The sequence below is a fragment of the Gopherus evgoodei genome, chromosome 8 (genome assembly GCF_007399415.2).
Source record: "Gopherus evgoodei ecotype Sinaloan lineage chromosome 8, rGopEvg1_v1.p, whole genome shotgun sequence".
Lineage (NCBI taxonomy): Eukaryota > Metazoa > Chordata > Testudines > Testudinidae > Gopherus > Gopherus evgoodei.
In genome coordinates, this window is record NC_044329.1 from 89,391,870 (window position 1) to 89,414,613 (window position 22,744).

The 22,744-nt window shown below is 40.5% G+C and overlaps 1 protein-coding gene across 9 annotated transcripts in view; it reads left to right on the plus strand.

Moving 5' to 3' along the window:
• SLC44A5 (solute carrier family 44 member 5) overlaps positions 1–22,744 on the plus strand; it is a 203,196-nt gene that overhangs the window by 103,141 nt on the left and 77,311 nt on the right. For 7 of the 9 annotated variants that reach the window (XM_030573384.1, XM_030573387.1, XM_030573386.1 and 4 more), the window contains exon 2: positions 4,639–4,687. The exons of the other annotated variants lie outside the window; for them this stretch is intronic. In XM_030573384.1, coding sequence (XP_030429244.1) covers positions 4,639–4,687 — 49 coding nt within the window. The remainder of the gene's footprint in view (positions 1–4,638; positions 4,688–22,744) is intronic. 9 annotated transcript variants of the gene reach the window in all.

Consider the following 22,744-nt stretch of genomic DNA (forward strand, 5'->3'; position numbering starts at 1 on the left):
ATGTATATAATCTAATGCAATGAGAAGGTCTGTTCTGTAACTGGGGCATGAGAAATTTCTCATAATGACTTGTCTACACTACAATGTCTACACTATCCCCAAACCAACGCGGGGTTGTCATCTGAAGTGCTACGCCTCTTGTGGAGGTGGAGTACAGAAGTTGACTTTACAAGCCCTTTGGGTCAGCGGAAGGGACTCGATAGTGTAGACACAGGTTGAGTTAATAATATGTAACACGGTTTTGTCAACCTAACTTTGTCGTGTAGACCAGGCCTCACAGTACATTGTTTCACACTTCTCTCATAATAAGCTGTGCCATACAGAGAGAAAACATAATTTTCTAGCTGTCATCGTAAGGAAACAGCAAAATCTACCAGGCTAAATTAATCCTTAATTTTAGTCCAGGTAAGTGAATGGAATTTTATTGGGACAAATTTGTCCCCAATCATTTTACCAGGATTATAGTGTGGAATGCAGACTGAGGTCCTGATGCTGCATACGTTTACACATTTTTATAGCTTTCGGCACAAAAACCTAATGGAACTACTCACATGCAAAGTTCCTTGGATACATTAGGGTTTGCAGAATTAAGGCCTAAGGAACTTGGGTCTGTACACACAAGGGACTTAGCCTGACCACTTTTACCGCATTTTAGACCCCTAGAAATCATTGGAATAACAATGGGATTCACAAAGCCCGGAGCTCCAGGCGGGAGCTGGAGCCCCAAGTCTATATTTGAAAATATAGAAAAGTCCAAAAATATTTAAGTAAATGGTATTCTATTATTGTGTAACCGGGTGATTAAAACTGCGAATAATTGCGATTAATTTTTTTAATCACTCGACAGCCCTATTTATAAGATGACCACAACTTCTTCCCCCACTTCCAGGATTTTGAATAGGGTCTGATCTGGTAGGTATGATCCGAGGACTCTTACCAGATCAGGCCCTGCAGAGAAAATAGGCAGGCGAACACCTAACTTCTCCTGTTGCTGGATTGTGCTAGGCTTAGGTGTCTGGATGCCAGAGTGAAGTAGCAGCACTCATGTGCCCGGAGGCAGAAAGGTAGGCACCTTAAGAACTCTTAGCCTGCAAATTTTTGTGCTGTCAGTTTAGGTGTTTACAGAATTAGGAAGTAGCTGAGGTGGGGATTTGTTGGTCTCAGGGAGGGTTACTTAAAACTGGGATTTAGGTGCCTAAATTTGGGGTTTAGGTTGATGCTTTACATCTGTGGATCTGGCCCTTGAGAGTTGAAGTTGTCAGGTAGATTTGACAATGGCACTAATTGAATTTATTACTAATGTTTCACATGGCTCGTTTACATCAGCAATGGGAAGTCAGCCAATAGAATTATTACAAATCTTCAAATTTTTGTTAAAGAACATAGCAGTTAAAATTAACTCTGAATAAAATATAATGTTGGGTTAAAATAGTACTGGTAACTTTTTTAGCTGTTAAATTAAAACATTGGAAAACAGATAAATACCATCTCTTATGGTGCTGTTTTGGAGAAGGTGTATAAACTTGGGGATTGGTAACCTGTTTTGAAAATACAAACTGCTTATATTGGGTATTCCGGCAGAGAGAGAGAGAGGAAATACAATTAAATGTCTTTGGGAAAAGAAATTTTGAAAAGACAGTTGTGAATCTTATGTACATTGTATTTTTATATATTCATTTTTTTTTCATTTGTATGAGGCAGACCTGTTTGGCGATGGATATAATCTTATTATAATGGATTAGATAGATATGGGAATTTGTGCTGTAGTAATATACACCTCTACCTCGATATAACGCTGTCCTTGGGAGCCAAAAAATCTTACCGCGTTGTAGGTGAAACCGTGTTATATTGAACTTGCTTTGATCCACCGGAGTGTGCAACCTCCCCCTCCCCCAGAGCACTGCTTTACCACGTTATATCCAACTTTGTGTTATGTTGGGTGGCGTTATATCGAAGTAGCTGTGTATATATTGATAGTATTGTGTACAGAAGTTGTATTTTGCGTCTTTCTGCATGGAAAAATGAGCAGTAATGTATTTTAAAAAATATTTTAACATTTTAGAGAGAAGTAGGCAATCTTTCAGATAGCACAAGACCAGGCTGCTTGGGGATTTTGAATGTCCCATTATGTCTTGGAGTGGCTGAGCTCAGGTAATCAAGACAGGTGCTGATAGAGGGAGGAGAAGCAAAGAGAGACCAGGAAAGCTAGCAGAACTGCTTTTGTGGGAATTTTCTACTGACCTTAATAGACAATGAGATTCTTTCTAGGTAATGTTTCAGTGGCCCTATAGAATTCTATGGCAGGGATATGATTTTCTATTAGAATGTATAGATTGGTTTGCATATTTCTTGAAATAGATCTTATTATCTATTATATTCTGTGGGTTTTAGAATGAATTTTGTAGGAGTCTATCTATAGAACTTTGTTGAGTTCATTCCTATGAAATTCTATAGGTGGGTTTTTTTTGGGGGGGGGCGGGGGGAGGAGGGGTGAGAGGAGGAAAGAGGTCCAGAGAAATTGGTACATTTACTATAACATTCAGAATGAGCCTTGATAAAATAGTAGTGAACCAGTAGAAAAGAGAAAGCTTTGGAGGTCATGAGGAAGATGCTAAATTTTTCAGTGAGAGATTTTAAATTAAGGTTCTAGCAGTTGAGGTGTGAAAACCAAGAGAGGAGAAACTGGTTCTGTAGTTGGTAAGCCATTCACAATCTTTGTTCAATCCTGAGCTGATGGTGTCAAATTTGCAGATGAACTGAAGCTCAGCAGTTTCTCTTTGAAGTCTGGTGCTGAAGTTTTTTTGCTGCAGGATGGCCACCTTAAGGTCTGCTTTAGTGTGGCCAGGGAGGTTGAAGTGCTTTCCTACAGGTTTTTGTATATTGCCATTCCTAATGTCTGATTTGTGTCCATTTATCCTTTTCCGTAGAGACTGTCCAGTTTGGCCGATGTACATAGCAGAGGGGCATTGCTGGCATATGATGGCGTATATTACGTTGGTGGATGTGCAGGTGAATGGACCAGTGATGGTGTGGCTGATCTGGTTAGGTCCTGTGATGGTGTCGCTGGTGTAGATATGTGGGCAGAGTTGGCATCGAGGTTTGTTGCATGGATTGGTTCCTGAGCTAGAGTTATTATGGTGCCGTGTGCAGTTACTGGTGAGAATATGTTTCAGGTTGGCAGGTTGTCTGTGGGCAAGGACTGGCCTGCCACCCAAGGCCTGTGAAAGTGTGGGATTGTTGTCCAGGATGGGTTGTAGATCCCTGATGATGCGTTGGAGGGGTTTTAGCTGGGAGCTGTATGTGATGGCCAGTGGAGTCCTGTTGGTTTCTTTCTTGGGTTTGTCTTGCAGTAGGAGGCTTCTGGGTACACGTCTGGCTCTGTTGATCTGTTTCCTTCACCCACGAAAGCTCATGCTCCAAAACGTCTGTTAGTCTATAAGGTGCCACAGGATTCTTTGCTGCTTTTACAGATCCAGACTAACACGGCTACCCCTCTGATAATAAAATAACAGAAATTCCAGCCTGTGTCATCACTTCACTCCTGTATGAGGTTTGTCATCTTTCTTACTCCAGAATAAGGGTGCTGGAACAATTTGTATACTGGGTGTGCTGAGATCCATTGAACCAAATTGTAAACCCTGTATATGATAGAAAACAATTTAGGCCCCTGGGGTGACAACACCCCTAGTTCCAGCACCCATTCTGCAGAATGTCCTCTCCTTCTGTGTTTCAAGATCCAGGCCCGATTCATCATTGCTTGACACCCAGTGAAGTCATGCAGTGCAAATGCTACCTGTTTCAAGTAGCAGGATGGAATGTTCCATTCACTTTGCAGTGGTATAAATGATTACAGAAGATGCAGGGCAATGGTAAATCAGACCTATAGAGGTTTCCTTCCTGCCTACTGGACAACTTGACTGGCCTGGAGTCTCCAGGATTGCCTCATTATCTCCTGTGAGCACCTGTGCAAAGGAACGGCAAACTGAGCTAACGTTAATCCCCTTGTAGGCTAATGACCATATATTACCCCTGCATACTGCCACGATGTGGCACTGGCTCCTGTAAAAGCTATTGATTCTAAGCAGCATGGTGCAAGACCCTGGAGTGAGCATAGTTCTGTTAGCCTCTATATAGATTCTGTAGTTTCATGGGAGCTGCAGACATGGCTCCAAATCATTCACTTTCTTGAAGGGTGATCCAGTGGTTAGGGCATTCCCTTTTTATTCAGGAGACACAAGTTCAATGTTCAGTTCTCTGTTCTGCCACAGTCTCCCTGTGTGACCTTGGGCAGATCAGACTCTCTCTGCCATATTCTTATCTATAAAATGGGGTAACAGGACTTCCCTACCTCACAAGAGTCTTTTGAGATTGAATACATTTAAGATTGTTTGGTACTAAAGTAATGATGGCTATATAAGTACCTAAGATAGATAGATACCCAAAGCTCTGACCTCTTCTTCAATCACAGAGCAGGTCAAAGTAAGCAATGAGATACTGGTATCACTCCTAAGAATTAATTTACTAGAACGGGTTACACTGGGCATCTTGGAAAGATGTTCCTGAAGGACTCCTGTTAAAAGAACATAATTCATATTTTTACGAGGATCTGTTTTTTATAATATCTTATTTTAAATGCAGGTGAACCAAGGAAATTTGACCCAAAGTTCAGAGGACCTATTCACAACAGGTAAATATTTTCATTTAGTATATTAATACTCTGATTAGTTTTTCTGTAAATAGAGAATTAAGAATGCCATTAATGGAGAAATGATGTTTGATTTGGCTCAGATGTCTTTTTTTTAACCGGGAGAAAGTGCTGGAGGTTATTCTTGCTATAATTCAGGACTTCCAATTGCTAGGGGGAGTCAGTGGGTGTACACCTTGGGAACTTCCAACACCACCCCCATATCCAGGGCCAGCCCTTCTTTGTGCAATACCTTCCTTATAATGTTACATTGATTTTAATTTGACTATTCCTGAGTTTTACTTGGCATGAATCTGGCTCATAATCATTGGACTGGTACCAGGGCCCAATCTTGCAGCTCTTACTCACCTGAATATTCCTTAACTCACATGTGACATTCTAAAGCTGGTAACCAAGGAAAAAAGCAGTGTTACAGGCTTTGAGCTTGATCCTGCAGTGCTGACTGAGGTGAAATTTCCATTAGAGCTAATAGATGCTCAACATCTGTCAGGATCAGACCTCGCTGCTTTGCAACAGTTCTTGGGCAGCCTAACAAATTAACTTACAATGCTTGGTTTTATCAACCTGTTTGCTCTGTGATTCACTATTAAACAAATATGCAGTTACCATGACAATCTCTGCCACACCAGGTATTTATGCTATTCTACTTGTAAGTTTTACTGCAGCTTTTTAGAGAAACCATTATGTCATGTAAGCTCAATTGATTTTATAATGCTCTGGGGAGAAATGCTATCTAGGGACTTGATATTTTTTCCTGATGTCTTACAGACTTTTTTGTTGTTGTTAAAATTAATGTGTAATTTATGGAATTTTACTTTTTTCCTAATCTTTATTTTTTCTGAGTAAACAAGCAACAAGTGAGAGGAGAGATTCTCCTTGGCAGTTTTTTCCGCCTTCTGTTCCTGATCATCTTTTAACAGTAATGCCCTATGATATCAAAGAAGCATCCCTATAATTCCAGATTCTGGACATATTTTTTAATAATTTATATAACTAAAAAGTTTCCAGTGGCCACATTGGTATTACTTTTGGTTAAAATTGTTCCTGACCCCAAATCATCCGCTTGTGATTAAGTGGTTAGTGTGAATGTGTGAGATTGTCTCCTATTGGATGAAATCAGAATAATTAAACTGTGTCCTAGGACCTATTCTTCTGACAGCTATATGAAACACACGCACAGGATGGTCCAGTGCAGTGGTTCTCAAACTTTTGTAGCGGTGACTCCTTTCACACAGCAAGCCTCTATGTGAGACCCCCCTTTGTAAATTAAAAAAACTTTTTTATATTTAACACTATTACAAATGCTGGAGGTGAAGCGGGGTTTGGGGTTGAACCTGACAGCTTGCAACCCCCCAAGTAATAACCTCGCGACCCCCTGAGGGGTCACAACCCCCAGTTTGAGAACCCCTGGTATAGTGGTTAGAGTACTAGCTTAGCACTTGGAAGACCCAAATTTAGTTCCATGCTCTGTCACAGACTTCCTGTGTGCAAGTCAATGAGCCAGTCAGTGCCTCAATTCCCAGCTATAAAATAGGGATGGAGCACTTCTCTATCAGGAGGACTTGTGAGGATAAATATATTAAAGGCTGAAGTGCTCAGATACTTACCTGGTGCCCATCATTGCAGTAACTTTGATAGACAATATACATAACAGGAAAATAGTAGAAAACTTAATTATGTTACAGAAAATGTCCTCTAAGATACTTCCCTTCTAAAGGAGTGTAAGACACTTGTTAAAGTGCTATGAGCCATAACAGGCAATAGAAGTTCCCCAAATATGGAGCTGGACCTAACATCCTGCACCAAAATTCCAAGCTAATGCAATCCAGCTAGTGGCTCCAGTGAACCAAGTGCATCTTCAGAGGAACTCCCTGCAGAGTCGACAGCAGTCAGAGGGGCTTGCTCTGGCCTCTGTTTGTGGCCCAGGGACTTCAGAAGCCTTCTACTTCCTGTAGGAGAAGGAGAGTAACAAAGGAGGTATAGACATACTTTTTGCCTATATGAGCAAGAATTCTAAAAATATGTGTGCAGGGCAAATCTGGTCTCCATTTGTACACACTTGGCCACAGGACATGTAAATCTGTATGTATATAGTGGGTGGGGGAAAATATGTCTCTAGTCTCTTCTGATAAACAGACTGACCTGGTCCTAATTTCATAGGTAATCTGTTTCTATTGATAGGAGAATAAAGCTGTGTTCTTTTTTGCATATGGGAGGTACATGAGACTCCCAGGTGCCAAGTTGTTATTGTCAGTATCTGAAGGTGTGGTTGCAGAAATAATTGTAGTAATGCACATCTTATGATGGCTCCAGCAGAAGCTGATAACTCGCTGATAGAGAGGGCTGTAGACTATTTTATATGTATTCCTGCATCCGCCTTAACTAGTCACCCTAAATATCAGTTTGCAATACATTAGTTCTTCTAAGTTCTCAGTTGGGAAAAGGGATCTGCAATGTGGCGCTCCATTGAAGTCCATTGGACTCTGGGCAAAGGAGCCTAAAACGGAGGCGTTGGAAGATTTCTTCCTCTAGTACTCCATCTAAGTTTCAAGAGTGGTTCTTCTCTCCATGATAATTATACAAAATTGGCACTGTGAGGTTTCATGTTCATTGTGTTTCTGTGATTCCATATAAAATGTACTCAGTTCACAATAAAAATATTTCGTTTTGAGTCTAATTGCTAGGGGACTATCAGATTTGCAGATGTGAAAATCGCATCATGGACTGTGAAATCTGGTCTCTGGCCGACCAGCTTGGAAGGCAGAGTGGAGAGCAGCAGCTGCTGGCCAAGTGTCAAGCTCTGAAGACAGTGCTGCTGCCAGCAGCAGCACAGAAGTAAGAATGACATGGTATGGTATTGCCACCCTTACTTCTGTGCTGCTGATGTGGCAGCCCTGCTTTCAGAGCTTGGCACCGCGCAAGCAGCCGCTGTTTTCCTGCCTCCCAGCTTCAGGCATCTCTGCCAACAGGAGCTACACAGAAGTAAGGAGTGGCAATACCGGGACCCCCCTTCAATAAGCTTATGACCCCCTTTGGGGTTGGGGACCCCAGTTTGTGAAATGCTGCAGAGAAATCACACATTTTTTGTGGGTTGATCACGCATAAATACACATATGCGAAATTTATGCTGTGACCAACCAGCCAAAAAATGGATGATTTCTCTGCTAGTTAAGTAGACCCCTACTAATTGCCAGTTCTGTAAATGCTATCTGAAATCTGAGAGTGTCATAAACAGATAAGAAAAGTTAATAGCACAGAAGTACTTTATATCTCTTTGACTGTAAAGGATTAACAAGTTCAGTAAGCCTGGCTGTCACCTGACCAGAGGACCAATCAGAGGACAGGGTACTTTCAAATCTTGAGGGAGGGAAGTTTTTGGGTGTGCTGTTAGTTTTGGTTGTTGTTCACTCTGGGTTCTGAGAGTGACCAGAAGTGCAACCAGGTTTCTCTCCAATCTCCCTGATACAGGTTCTTATAGATCCAGAATAGTGAGTACGAGGTAGATAAAGCGAGTTAGGCTTATGTTTGTTTTCTTTATTTGCAAATGTGTATTTGGTTGGAAGGAGTTCATATGTGCATTTGGCTGAAAGGAGTTCAAATTGGTATTTTGCTGAAAAGATTTTAATTTGTACTTGTATACTTAGGCTGGGAGAGTATTCCCGGTGTCTATAGCTGAAAGACCCTGTACCTATTCCATTTTTTTTAAATTTACAAAGATAATTTTTACTGTTTTTTCTTTCTTTAATTAAAAGCTTTTCTTGTTTAAGAACCTAATTGTTTTTTTTATTCTGGTGAGACCCCAGGGGACTGGGTCTGGATTCACCAGGGAATTGGTGGGGAGAAAGGAGGGAAGAGGGAGAGAGCGGCTGATTTCTCTCTGTGCCAGGATTACTTTCTCTCAGGAAGAGTCTGGGAGGGGGAAAGAGAAGGAGGGGGGAAGGTACATTTTCCTCTCTGTTTTAAGATTCAAGGAGTTTGAATCACACAGTGATCTTCCAGGGTTACCCAGGGAGGGGAAGCCTGGGAGAGGCAACAGTGAGGGAAAGGGTTTACTTTCCTTGTGTTGAGATCCAGAGGGTCTGGGTCTTGGGGGTCCCCGGGCAAGGTTTTTGGGGGGACCAGAGTGTACCAGGCACTGGAATTCCTGGTTGGTGGCAGCACTACAGGTTCTAAGCTGGTAATTGAGCTTAGAGGAACTCATGCTGGTACTCCATCTTTTGGACGCTAAGGTTCAGAGTGGGGATTATACCATGACAGAGAGTCAAGCTGATTTCTTAGTAATTTGTGCTTCATCATCATAAATACCGGGTGGGCTGAGCTGGGAAGTGCCTGTTTTCTGCTGCATGCTTTCCTGGGGATTAGATGGATGTGCAGTGAGAAGTGGCTGCTGATAGAACCAGCAATAACTCTCCTCTGCACCTGCTATCCTACCCACATCTTTTAATAATAAGGGGTTTAGGACACAGCATGGCAACAGGGGAAAGGAGGCAATGAAAATCTTCCAAGGCTTCCAAGTAATCCAACTGCTGGGGGAGGAGGGTGTAGGTTGAGAAGAGGTGAGGCTGCTTCATTGACCTGGGTCCATTTCCTTTACCACACTCATTACCTCTGTACTGGGACATTTGTTTTACCATCCTGTGGCTTTATCTTCAGGAGAGCAGCATATGGCCCAGAGACTATGGTACAGATTTTTCCACCATTGGTTAGTTAGTGGTGATGATTCCTATATTTTCATTTATTTTTGTCCCTTTTAAAAGGAGAGAGAGTGATTTGGCAATCACTGATTGCACATATTTAAAATGTTAAACAGCAGTGGATGGAATGGAATGTTAAAGTAGCTTAAGGGCAAGTCTACACTACAAACTTAAGTCAACCTAACATATGTTGGCATAGAGCCACCAAAGTAATTAAACTGCTTTTGCATATCCACACTATGCTCCTTGTGTCAGCGGTGTGTGTCCTCGCCATGAGCACTCGCACCGATTCAGCTTGGGGCATTGTGGAATGGCTTCTGAAAGCCAGCAACAGTGTGTACAGTGACACTGGTTTGACCTGGTTACATCAACCTAAGTGCTATGCCTCTCGCGGAGGTGGAGTTATTGAGTTGGTGTAGCGGGTGAGTTACAGCAGTGGGAGCTGCATTTTAGTGTAGCTACTTGACGAGTTGGGTTAAGGTAAACTGCCTTACGTTGACCTAACTCTGTAGTGTAGACCAGGGCTAAGTGTCTAGGCTTTGCTAATACTGTTATTTTTGGGGATGTTGTATGGGGATTTTGTTGTGTTTAATGAAAAAGCTGTTTGAATTAAAAGGATTAAAATGTATTGGCTGTGCTGAGTGACTCTCAGCCAAACAACTCATGCTAATCCCAAAATGATGTTATCAAAAAGACATCTTTAATTGCTGTGATAACACACTGCAGTTCTCTCAATTTATTCAGTTCTCATTCTGCTCTTTCTGAGACTGCCTGCCTGCCTCTGTCCTCGGTCAAAATGTGCAGCATAATATGGAAATGTCAGGAAAAAGACAAGGGTAGTATCCATCCTATAACTAGAAGATATAGATTCGTTCTGAAACATTTTCCCCTTTGTTTCAAAATCTCCCGTCAGTACAATCTAATCCCAATGCATTTAGGGGTCAGTGTTGCAGGGGAAAGCATGTCTGTTAACACTCAAATGGGTTGAGTAGGTTACAGCGAAAGTAAAAGTGGGCAGAATACAGCAAAGAGATTATGTGGAATAGCTAATTTTTTTTCTGAATACAATTTCAACATTGAGAATGTATTTGACACTGGCATTTACCATCCTCTTGGTGAACATGGTAAATAACAGAAAGACATCAATTATTTATCAGTTTTATTTTTCTCAGCAGAAAAATGATGGCAAAGATGAAAACTGCAGCATAGTTATATTCAAAGCTGTCCCTTAAACACACACCATTCTTTTTCACCCACACATGTATTTCTTCTTTTCCTTTCCTTTCCAAAAATGGATAGTTTGGAAATAAATGGAAAATCATTAATGTTAGTTTAGGGAATAAATCCTAATATAAGATCTCTGTTCGCAAATTTGGCAATGAGACTTTATAAGTCTGTGTCTGTGTATGTACAGAGGAATTTAAGTGTTCGCTTTTGGAATGTTTTACTGTATTAAGTGCTGCACATATTACTACCAAAATATATTCTTGTAAGGATTTAAGTATCACTTCGCAAGGGTTAGTAAAATCCCACGGTGTAGCAAAATAACCTTGTGTATCTAGGTTCAAGGGCTTGAATTGAGGACAGCAGTAGCCTTCAATCTCCGTTTCCTGGATTTTTATCATCATCCTGTTTGATTGCTCATCCTGATAGATTGCTCATAGAATGGTAATGATGTGTAAACATGCATTTACATAGGGGATATATTTGTAATGTAAATGTTGGATTTGAGAGTTTCATAAGAGAGAGTTTGGATGGAGTCAAGAAAGGTTGCATAAGAGGGACTTGGCCACTGGGGGAGGTAAAAGAGGAAGTTGACTGCTTCTCTATCTCATGTTTTCTGTGCTTTTATCATTTTATTGTTTTCCTCAATTCTCTTCTGCCCCACTCACTTTCTCTCCCTTCCCCAGTCTGTCAGTCTTCTCCTCCTTTCTCTCCTCTCTTGAGCACTCAACTTCCTGCCTCCCACTTTTCTGCTGCCATAATCTCCCTCTTGCATTCACTCTGAGTCCTCTGTGTCCTTCCTGTCAAGCCCTGCCACAATCTAGTGCCGTGGTGCAGCAGAGGTGAGCACAAGCATGGATAGCAGCCAAGGGTGATAGACAGCCACCTATATATAGTAATACTGGTAAAAAATGAGTTGTCTGCAAGCTCATCGTTCATAGCATTGTCTAGACTGACAGGATATGGATCTGACTTTGCCTGCAGGGGAAGGTGCAGTTGGAGGTGGGTGCTCATTCTGAGATTTCTCAGTGGGCAGAGTGGAGTGTGCTTGTGGTGGGGTGGTCCTTAGAGTGCATAAGCATTTACCCAGCATGGCGTCAGTTCCACCAACTCAGCTGGCTGGCAGCTCTTTCTCATGAACAGTATGTTGGGGGATTTACAGGGTTCCTGGTGAAACACAGAGGCAAGCTGTGAAAATAGGGACGGTCCCCATGTTCAGGGACCACCCTATACATTCTTTAAATGGGTATGTGGTTCTTTGTCACAATGCTAACCAGATTTTTCACTGATGGAATTAAGCAGAGAAGTGCTTCTGTAGATGCTCTGCTTAAACAGTGTGCCCAGCAGGAACACATGGCTAAAGGTAAATAGCTGTACATTAATTCTTCCTCATAGTTATAATGGATGATAAATGAGGAAATTAGTATTGACATTTGTGCATACTTAGATTCATGTGGTGTGTGTTAAATAGTGGGATGCTGAGTTTGACTGCTCTCTTTGTAGGGCTAAAAACCTGATCTAAAGAGTGTGGCTGTTTTGCCCTGTACCATGCTGTGTTCATAAGAAGTTCAGTAATCCATGCTGTAATTGTTTAGGAATAAGTTTCATTAATGCCATTTTAAGATATTTTAATAGGTTACTAAATATAACCTTGATGACGATGCTGTTAGGTGCAAAACCACAAACTTCTCCAGTTTTTCTTCCAGCACTTAGACTATTTTCTTGTATGAAATTCACTGTCTTCTTTCCATCCAGATTTTCTTTAAACTGCAGCAAGAGAATATTCACATATATCATAGAATATCAGGGTTGGAAGGGACCTCAGGAAATCATCTAGTCCAACCCCCTACTCAAAGGGGGACCAATCCCCAGACAGATTTTTGCTCCAGATCTCTAGATGGCTCCCTCAAGGATTGAATTCACAGTGTTGGGTTTAACAGGCCAATGCTCAAACCACTGAGCTATCCTTCCCCCCTCTCTAATGTCATAGCACATTTTTGAAACTGCTGTTATATAGCTGAATCATAAAGCTACTTTTGAATGTCTCTCATTTTGGAGTTGGTCTGAACTATTCCCCTGTCCTTCTTGGTTATTTTTCCTCCCTCTTTTATGTAGTTTCTTTTTTTTTTCTCATGAGTTCATTCTGGAGTTTCTTTATTTTTCTTATGCGTTCCTCTTTGCTTGGTGGTATTCCCTGTTATGTCTTGAAGGACACAATTTCTCTTTGGGGTGGTTGCTAGCTCTTGCTATCCTTTAAAGCAACTTTAAATTTAAAACCCACAGTTCAGCTGACTGAAAATTGTAAGACTCAGCTACTTGGTTTTTCGGCATATTTAACTTGGTAACATGTTTACAGTTCATGAACCCATTTGCCTTTGTGCATAAATGAATGTCTCCTGGCTATACACTCTTAGGGTCATAGAACTTCAAAGAAGAGCTGAGGTCTGGTGAGAAAGGGGACTCTCAGCTTGGGAATCAGGAGCAAAACTTTAGCATACTGTATCCACAATAAAGTGGAGAGGATCGACAATAAAGTCTTTGATGTGTAACTGTTTTCTTCTTTTTCTTCCTGCCTATCCCCTAGTAAATTCCACTAGCTGTGATTTTATTACATTTCCTCTATAGCAATGCCTCCTCATGGACTCTTCTTTCCTTCCCTACCACAATGCTCTAGGAAAATGGTGATTTCCTTTTCTTCAGAACTCTTTATGTTCCTTCTTTACTTATCTCAAGCAGACTTAAGAAGGGTCGTTTCATGACTAAAGCACAAGACTAGTTGCTAGAAGATCTGGATTCTGTCCTTGTCTCTGCCTCAATTTTCCCATATGTGAGATAGGAACAATAGTACTTGACTACTTTATAAGGTTTATAAAGCACTTTTGAGATGCTATAGAAGAAAGACAAAGTTCAGACCTTGGCATGGAGCCTTGTGTGCAGTAGAATTTTACCTTTGCTGCTTTCTGCAAGGACAGGTGGCCTGACCCACTCCTATTCCTTCTTGGATTTAAATGAGAGCTAAATTTGGGGACCGAGCTGAAAAAGGAAAAAAGCAAATCCAGCTGGATCTGACCCGAAACCCTTTTTTTCAAGATTTTTCATTAAATTGAAAAACACAAAAAATAATTTTGAGTCAACAGCGATTTGACCTTTTTTGGTGTTTTTCACCCTTATTTGTGAGAGGTTTTTTATTTTGACCACATTTCAAAATACATGTTGTTTTGAAATGAAAAACGCAAGCCAATTTTTTTTTTTTGTGGCCCACACAAGCCGCACCCTGGCAGAGTCCTGCCCCCCAAGCAAGAGGCATGCCATGAAGAGACAATCAGAATTTTAAATCCACAGCCTATTTTGGAGCAGCTGTTCTGAAACTGAAAACAAGTAACTAGATATCATTATTGATGTTTGTCAGTGTTTAAAAACAAAACCTTTAAATGCTTGTGCTGGATAGTTAAAGGAGGAAGAGACTGCATCAGGAAAGATTCGGGATGAGAGTACATGTTTTTTACGTGTGGCCACATAGAGGCATGTTCTTACTAGTCTTATTTCCTTTCTTCTTTTACTACTGATTTAATAAGGATTTGTAAACAGCAGTTGAAAGCTGTAGAGTGCTGTGTTTAGGGCTCTGGGACAGCTTTGTCCTTTTGTTACATTTTAGTTGGCAGCAGGTAGTGCCTATATATGTTGCTGTTCAGTAAAGGTAACCAATAAATCCCATATCAATCAATCAATCAATAAATAAAATTTCACTTTCAGACTCAGTTTGCTTCCTTCTGTCTCCTCCCCTTTTCGCTGATTGTTCTGTAAACTGATTGATTTTAAGACCACTAAGATCATATAGTCTGACCTTCTGCATAATACAAACCATAGAACCTTGCCCCTTAATTTCTGCATAAAGCCTGTAACTTCCGTTTGATCTATAGCATATCTTCTAAAAATATTTCCAGTCTTGACTTAATGACTTCAAGTGATGAAGAATCTACCACATCTCTAGGTAAGTTGTTCCAACACTTAACTACCCTTAGTGTTAATTTTTTGTGTGTGCCCTATTTCTAGTCTGAATTTGTGTAGCTTCAGGTTCCTCTTAACAGATCTCATTACACCTCTTTCTGCTAAATTGGACCATTACCTTCTATGAGAAATCTTGTCCCCATTTGAGTGCTTGTGCACTGTGTTCACCTCTTATCCTTTTCTTGGATAAACTAAATAGATTGCGTTCTGAAATCTCTCACTACAAGGCATGTTTCTCTGGTATTTGAATCATTCTTGTAGCTCTTTTCTGAACCCTTTCCAATATGTCAATGTTCTCTTTGAAGTGTGGGCACCAATAATGGGCTCATTAATGCCCTCTCTCTCTACAACATTCCTGTCTTCGCCTTTGATCCACCTAGGGTGCCCAGAGATCCCGATTTTATAGGGACAGTCCTGATATTTGGGCTTTTTCTTATATAGGGACCTATTACTCCCCACCCCCGTCCTTATTTTTCACACTTGCTATTTGGTCACCCTAGATCCATCTGTGGAGAGCTGGCTGAGACTGAAAATATATCCCATTAAAATGCTGCAGACATTTTCCTTAATACACAAATCATAGTCCCCAGCAGTGATGTTCTGAATCAATTATATTTCAGTATGCTTATGGCTCTGATTTGAATTTGGAGTGAAATCCTGGCCCCACTGAAGTCAATGGAAAAATTCCTGTTAGCTTCAATGAAACCAGGATTTCACTTCAAGATGCTGTTTTCCTGCATCCCACTTATCTGACTGCACTTATAAAATAGACAGGAATTTTTTCTTCTCTTTATCTGTGTAACCATCTAGAAAATAAATTTAGGATCATATGATATGTGAATGACCTTCATGATGATTAGATTTGCAGGCAGATTTGGTGATGGTTTTTATTGTAGCTTCAGACAGAAAATATGTCTCTAGACTAAAATGCCTGTTTTAATATATATTATGTTACACTACAAGATAGTTTTCAGAACTGGGTTTAATATTCAGACATCTTTTGGTTGAACTAGACTGTGTAAAAATATTTAAAGATCAGAATATGACATTTGTTATTACCTTCTGATAAGATCCAACAACTTACTGTTTTGTTTAGAATTTATATCCACTCAATCTCAGGCTCTGCTGGAAAATGAATCTTAGTTTGGTGTGCACTTGCGCTGTACAAGGTTTATACAGCGTTCAGCCTCCCTACGTTAATCTTTTGGGATATGTTTAATATTTAATACTGGTAGTTGCTGAGAAAATGGAGTTTTTTGACATAATCCATTTCAGTCTGCTGATGAGTAGCACAGACGTGAACATAAAATGGGGAAATGAGATGCATTGGACTTGTGGTGATTACAATATTTTATTAGAATTGCCTCCAATTTTTTAAACTTCTCAGAAAATATAAAAGCAAATGTTAGCAATAGACGAGAAGATTGCATGGTGTGTCAGTCAGTGTCACAGCCTCTCCCTCTGGAAACTTAAATTTCAGTCCAGAAATTAGGTCACAAGTCAAATGAATTCCATGGTCCCAGCCTATTTAGTTCTCATGAACGTTTATCCACATTACACAAAATGCTGCACTTCAGCACAGTGGGCTTCCTAATGGAATAAGTGGGGTCTTGCAGGTCAGAACAGGGGTGCATTTGCAGAGCTGTAGGAGGAAGCTTGTACAAAGCATGGCCACACTATGCTTGTCTCTAGCCAACTGTTTTCAGTTCCCCTTTTCACTGAGCATTAAAATTTCACACACACTAGAAGACTGAGGGAAAACAGCATGATTATGTACCTTGTCTGCAAGCATGGACTTTAAAATATTAAGGATCACGTTTTACCCATAATTTTAAAATAAGCTAACAATAGAGACACTAATTTTGTAGCAAGACATGAACAGATACAAATGCTTCAGGTCTTAACCCTTTGTATACACTTATTTATCTGTGTAGAAACACATCTGGTCATACATATGTACACATACACAATTGCACTGAAAATAATATTGAAAATCATCTTCCAAACAGATGGGTAGAATCGTTCCCATTCAATGGGTCTGGTTTCCTTTTTTATCTCTAATTTAAATATAGGAATATCTCTTGAGCATGTATTTCTGATGTGCTCAGAGTCAAAAAACCTAACTGAAACAAGCTAAAAGCTCTCTGTCCTCAGGATAACACTCCAGCTAGCAGATTAATCCAGGGAGTGTTTGACTGAAGTGGTACGGTTGATTTCAGTCCTCAGTCTTTCTTTCCACAATAATTTTGGGCAAGATCCTCAGCTGGTATAAATCAGTGTCTCTCCATTGACTTCAGTGGAGCTATATTGATTTACACCAGCTGAGGAGCTGGCGCAGTGATTATTTCTGGATCTTTTAGACAGACCCAATAAACAGTGTGAAAACCACAGAGAGCTGTTCAGCATTTTCATAAATAGTGTATTTCATATTCTGGGGGGCAGTCCAGACCAGCTGAAGGTTTGTGTCGTTGCCTACCCTGTAACCTTGAGTGCCTCAAAATGCTTTGCTGTTTGTAGCTCCCAACCTGGGCTGCTTACAACCAGCCTGCCTGCGTGCAGGTCACACTCTGATGGTCTATGTGCTGGTTCAGCATCTCTGACTCCAGCAGCTGTTCTGCAGACCCACTTTGGCTTCTACCAGCCTGGGTTGCTATTTGCAGGGTGACCCCAACATGCTTTCAGTCCCAAATTTCCCTAAAACGGTGTGTGCTCTGCAGTGTCCAGCCTTCTCGTTAACAAATCAGGAGGTAATAAGGTTTGTTTGTTCCTCTAAAGAGACACAAATACATGACAGCTTATTAACTTAAGTAAGGCTAAATAACCCCTCCCTTTAAATACCACACTGAGTTGGTTTATAGTAAAACGAAATATAGGTTAAGTCATGCTGAATAAAAGGAATAAAGTTAGAAAGGGGTACTAGCAAATAAAAATGAAAGCACTAAAAGTCTAAAACAATCTAGCAAGATACAGGCGTTGTTCAAGATGGTTTCACTCACCAGTCATTCTTCTTCCCAGTCATGGCTGACTTTCTCCTTTCCATAGAAGCACAAGGGACGAGCTTCTTTTCTTCTTAGTGAAAAATCTTTGCCTAAGCGGATTTCTCACCTATGTTCAATTCCAGAGACTTCAACCCCACCTTGGTTGAAGGACCCATCTTTCTCAGCTAGCAAGAGCTCTGGCCTATTGGCTGTGGAGTGGTGTGCCAAAAATGGCTTCTGTCCTTGCTTGTATCTTCCAAGTTCAAAGAACTGGTTTCAAGAGGCAGGATGACCTTATGCTGTCCTTCTCTTCTTGTGGGCTTCCCATCCTCCTGTATGATTTCTATGTAAATGGTGCTTCCATTGTTTCTGATTCCACCATGCTTAATTTGCAAAGGAGACAGGTAGATAGCTGGGACATTCCCTCCTATATGGGAAGACTACTTAGCCTAATATCAGTGAGTATCCATAATGCCTTATATAAAGTTAATACATACAGTTCACAATTATATGAATCACCCATGTGTCATTAGCTTTCAGAAAAGACCTCACTCTGTACACTTTTATAATACAGCAATATTGTATACAATCAGTTGTTTCGATTGCTTATCATTTGAGGTTCAGCATCCCTGTCTTTATAGACCAGTAAGCCTTTGAATTGGATTCTTCTGAAAAAGTAAATCCCAGACGTAGCTCTCTCCTGCTGGGTGTAGACCAGTGTTTCTCAACCTTTTGATACCAGGGACCAGCTTGCTGCCTTCCTAAACTGTGTCAGGGAGATCTCAGGGACTGGAGCCAGTCCACAGACTGGTAATTCAGAAACACTGGTGTAAACAACATGCTGTCTTCTCCTCCACTTGTTAATGTGAGGTTTGCGTCCACTTCTTGTTACCTTGATAAGTCTGTTTACTGCTTATATGTATATTGAGGTAAACACAGATTCCTTGGTTTAGGGTAGACCTGTTTAACAACTCCCCCTCAAATACCTGATTTGTATGCAGTTTGGTGTTGCAGCCCAGAGAATGACAAGTGGGTGAGGTAGTATCTGAAAAGAGCTATGTAAGCTTGTCTCTCTCATCAACAGAAGTTGGTCCAATGAAAGATATTACCTCACCCACCTTGTCTCTCTAAATTCTTGGTTTGAACACATTTTAGTTATAATTCCAGTATACCCATTGTGTACATACAACACGCAAGAATATTAATGATCAGTGACTTACTAGTTTTCAAATGATACCTCACAAGACATATTTTGTACAAAGATTTTTATATAGTGTGTAGGGTGTGGATAGAAGGATGCTTAGTGTCACAGTGTATAATAGGTATTTTCATTCGTGTGAAGTGTTTGTAGCAATGAAGGAAGTGACCTATATTGGAAAAGTCGCATAAGTGTGTATTAGCATAAAATCATGATTAATAAAGGTTTCAAGGGTGACAGTCAAGAAATGCTTCAGGCCAAAGCCACACATTTTTTAGTCTTGACTCTGCCACAACCAAGAATATAATATAAATCATGGTGAAGTTTATAAAACACAGTATTACATCTGTGGGGGTGATTGCTGCTTAGATACCTAGGTGATAGTTGCCTTTGACTCTACCTTGGATATTCACATCCCCTTCCTCTTTCCCCACTAGATCTTGTGTGTGCGTGTGTGTGTGTGGGGGGGGGTGTTCTCAGAGTTCTGTGCTTAATCTGCTCTCCTTCTCTCTTTGCCCCCTTTTTCTAAATGATCTTGTCCATTCACACAGCTTCAACTACCATCTTTACACCAATGACTCTCAAATCAGCCTTGCTACTCCCGACCTCTGTTGTCCATTTGTTCCCACATCTCAATCTGTCTTTCTGATGGTCTGAAAACTTGAACTTTATAAAACTATGCACTCACGGGGGCAAAGCCTGTGTCTTCTGCTGTGATTGGAAAGTGCTTAGCAGTTTATGGGTGCTTATGCAATATAAATATTTACTTTCAGTGATCTTGTGGCTATCTTCCTTAGGCTGAGGAAAAAAACATAAGTGTTAGTCATTTCCTGAGCTCCATCCACAACATAAACTCTGCCCACTCACGACTCTAAAATGAGGTGCTGCTCACAGTTAGATTATGCTGATCTTCTTGATAGGATCATCTCACTCCTTTCTTGGGAACTGTGGTCAGTACTGAAACAGTTGACAATTTAAATGTCAACATCATTATTATCAGGCTTTAGAGTCCATAACCTGAAAGAGTCTGACGCAGAGGAGTGCTGGCAAGAAACAGATTATTTCTTATTGCTAATGGAATTTTAATCAGTGCCTGTATCTTTGGCAGCACACTGCGATCTATATTGTTGTAGTATATTATACACCCCACTGAGATGAATGGGCAGTTTTACTTTTATTAGAGCTCTTGTTGCAGGATCTCAAGAGACATCACTTCATGGCTTTCTTCTGGTTCACATTTTGCAGATTTCCTTCACAGCCATAAAGGCTAGAGACTTAATTTTTTAAAATTAAAGCTTTCTGGCACACAATAGTCAGCCACCAGGAAGAAGTACACCTCAGTGAGACAACATGGGCTAGCTCATTTCAACCCCTCTCATTAAAGATTCTCTGAAGAAAACTTAAAAAAATCTAGTGTTTAGGTTGATAGATTAAGAAAGTGCCGTTTGCATTAAAATTTTATTAGTACCTTTCTTGTGGGCTTTCTAGTCTCCATAATAGCAGCATGTGCTCAAAGGACAGTATCCCTGAACACACTGAATCTGCCACCAACTCCAATGTTTATTCAGCTTTGCTGAATAGTGCCCTTTGGTCTGGCCACACTATTTGATGAAAGTACCAGCCACTCTATTTAAATCCATAAGAGCTGAGATGATCTCTCAGTTCAGGCTACAATCAAGTAGGAGATCCTGAGTTCTGTTCATAGACCACAAAACAGACAGAAATTCTTTTTCCTACAGCATGGTTTCTTGGAGTGATTTCAAAACATAGGCATCAGTCCTGCAGAGAATTCTGTGTGAGCAGACCTCGGCACTCAGGCAGAGCTCCATTAACACTGAGCTCTGAGCAGCATAGATGCCTTAACAGTCAGCTTCAAGTTTGTCCACAAAGGAGTGATGTCTCCCATTGTCTATATCAGGGGTAGGCAACCTATGGCACGCATGCCAAAGGCGGCACGCAAGCTGATTTTCAGTGGCTCTCACACTGCCCAGGTCCTGGCCACCGGTTCTGGGGGCTCTGCATTTTAATTTAATTTTAAATGAAGTGTCTTAAACATTTTAAAAACCTTATTTACTTTACATACAAAAATAGTTCAGTTATATATATAGACTTATAGAAAGAGACTTTCTAAAAATGTTAAAATGTATTACTGGCACGTGGAAACTTTAAATTAGAGTGAATAAATGAAGACTCAGCACACCACTTCTGAAAGGTTGCCGACCCCTGGTCTATATTCATACATGTGGATGGTGAAATCTGTGGGGCAGAGGCTGTCTTTTTGTTATGTGTTTGCACAGGGCCAGGGATCCAGGTCTGTAAGTGCTCTTGTAATACTGGTACAACTCTAATATTAAGAATAATGGTTTGTTGGTAGTGTAACATCTTGGAGAGAATTGCACATGTGAGACATTATGAACTGTAAAAACAATGAGGAGTCCCTGAGGCACCTAAATTTATTAGCCTCTAAGGTGCCACAAGGACTCCTTGTTGTTTTTGCTGATACAGACTAACATTGCTACCACTCTGACACCTGTCATTATGAACTGTAGAATTGGAGGATGAAGCCAGCAGAAGCAAGTAGTCCCCAAGAAGAATCATTAGCCATGCAATGCGTGGTTTGTACGTGAATAAGTACTTCCAATCTCTGATACTCAGTATTCATAGTCATTATTTATTTATCTGAATTCCGTTAACATCTCCTATGTACTATGTAACCTCTATGAAGACACAGGAACAAAGTGTTTTTTTACTTTGTGCTGCCACATATAACAAAGCGAGTAAGCCAATCCATTTCTGAAAGGTGGTAGAAAGCAAAGCGGTACCCATAAACTAAACAAAATGACAACAGTAGGCAATACAATCTGGCATGGGGGCCAGAAATGTGCACTTATCAAATGAGATTATTTTATTACTTCACCTGGCTAAAATGAATCTGATGTTTTTATCAGTGATTTATTTCTATGGAGACGGCAATTTCAAGTAGAATAGTTAGGCTAACAACAAAATTTGGGCAAGATCTTGGGGTGCAACTGAACTGCGAAAAGGCAAAAGAATATTGCAGATTTCAAATACAGCCATACTTTCACAATGACTTCCATGTTGTCCAGTGCATTTTAGTTCATGACACAAATTAATCATTATAAATATAGTCTACATGCATTATCATACTCTATTACAATATCCTGTTGTCTGTGCAGTCATTGCTGCTGGGAAAAGGTTGGGGGTGTGTGTGAAAAAATGGTTATATTTTTCCTCATGTAATTTTTGCATCATGTATCCCATGAGGATGATGGGCATCTTTGTGTGTATGTACAGGTATATTATAAAAACATGGCAGTGATATCCATGTGAAAGAGTGCAGGGGCCATATGATAAATTACATTTATCATGCACTCTCTCCTCAACACTCTGCCCACTAATCTATCCCCCCTAGCATTTATTCACCCTCTGAGAAGCTTCCTGCAATTTTCTTGTCTTGAATACAAATACATCAGCAAAGTCAATTCATCATCAAAATGTTTCTATTTTCCCCCTAAATGTGAGCATTTCTGCTTCAAAACAAAACCAGTTCAAAGCCCAGCACAGGCAATGCTCAATCCTGGTTACAGCAATAAAGGTAATATCCCAATATCTTATGACCCTTCAGGGCTAGAAATGGGAGCCTAATCCGTTTGGGGAGGGGAGATTCCCAGCATTCCATTTGCTCCAGTTTTGAAAACTCCCAGTGACTTTAAAGGCGTAAAATGGTACGTGTGGAACAGTTATTTTAGGTCATTTGGTGAGGTATCTTATATATTTTTTTAAATTTTTCTCTCCTGCTGGGCCTAAGGTGAAATCCTGGCCCCACAAAGTCAGCAAGACTTTTACCATTGATTTCAATGGAGCCAGGATTTTACCCATGGTAACAAGGCACCTGGCTGCACAGGCAGAGGGGTGC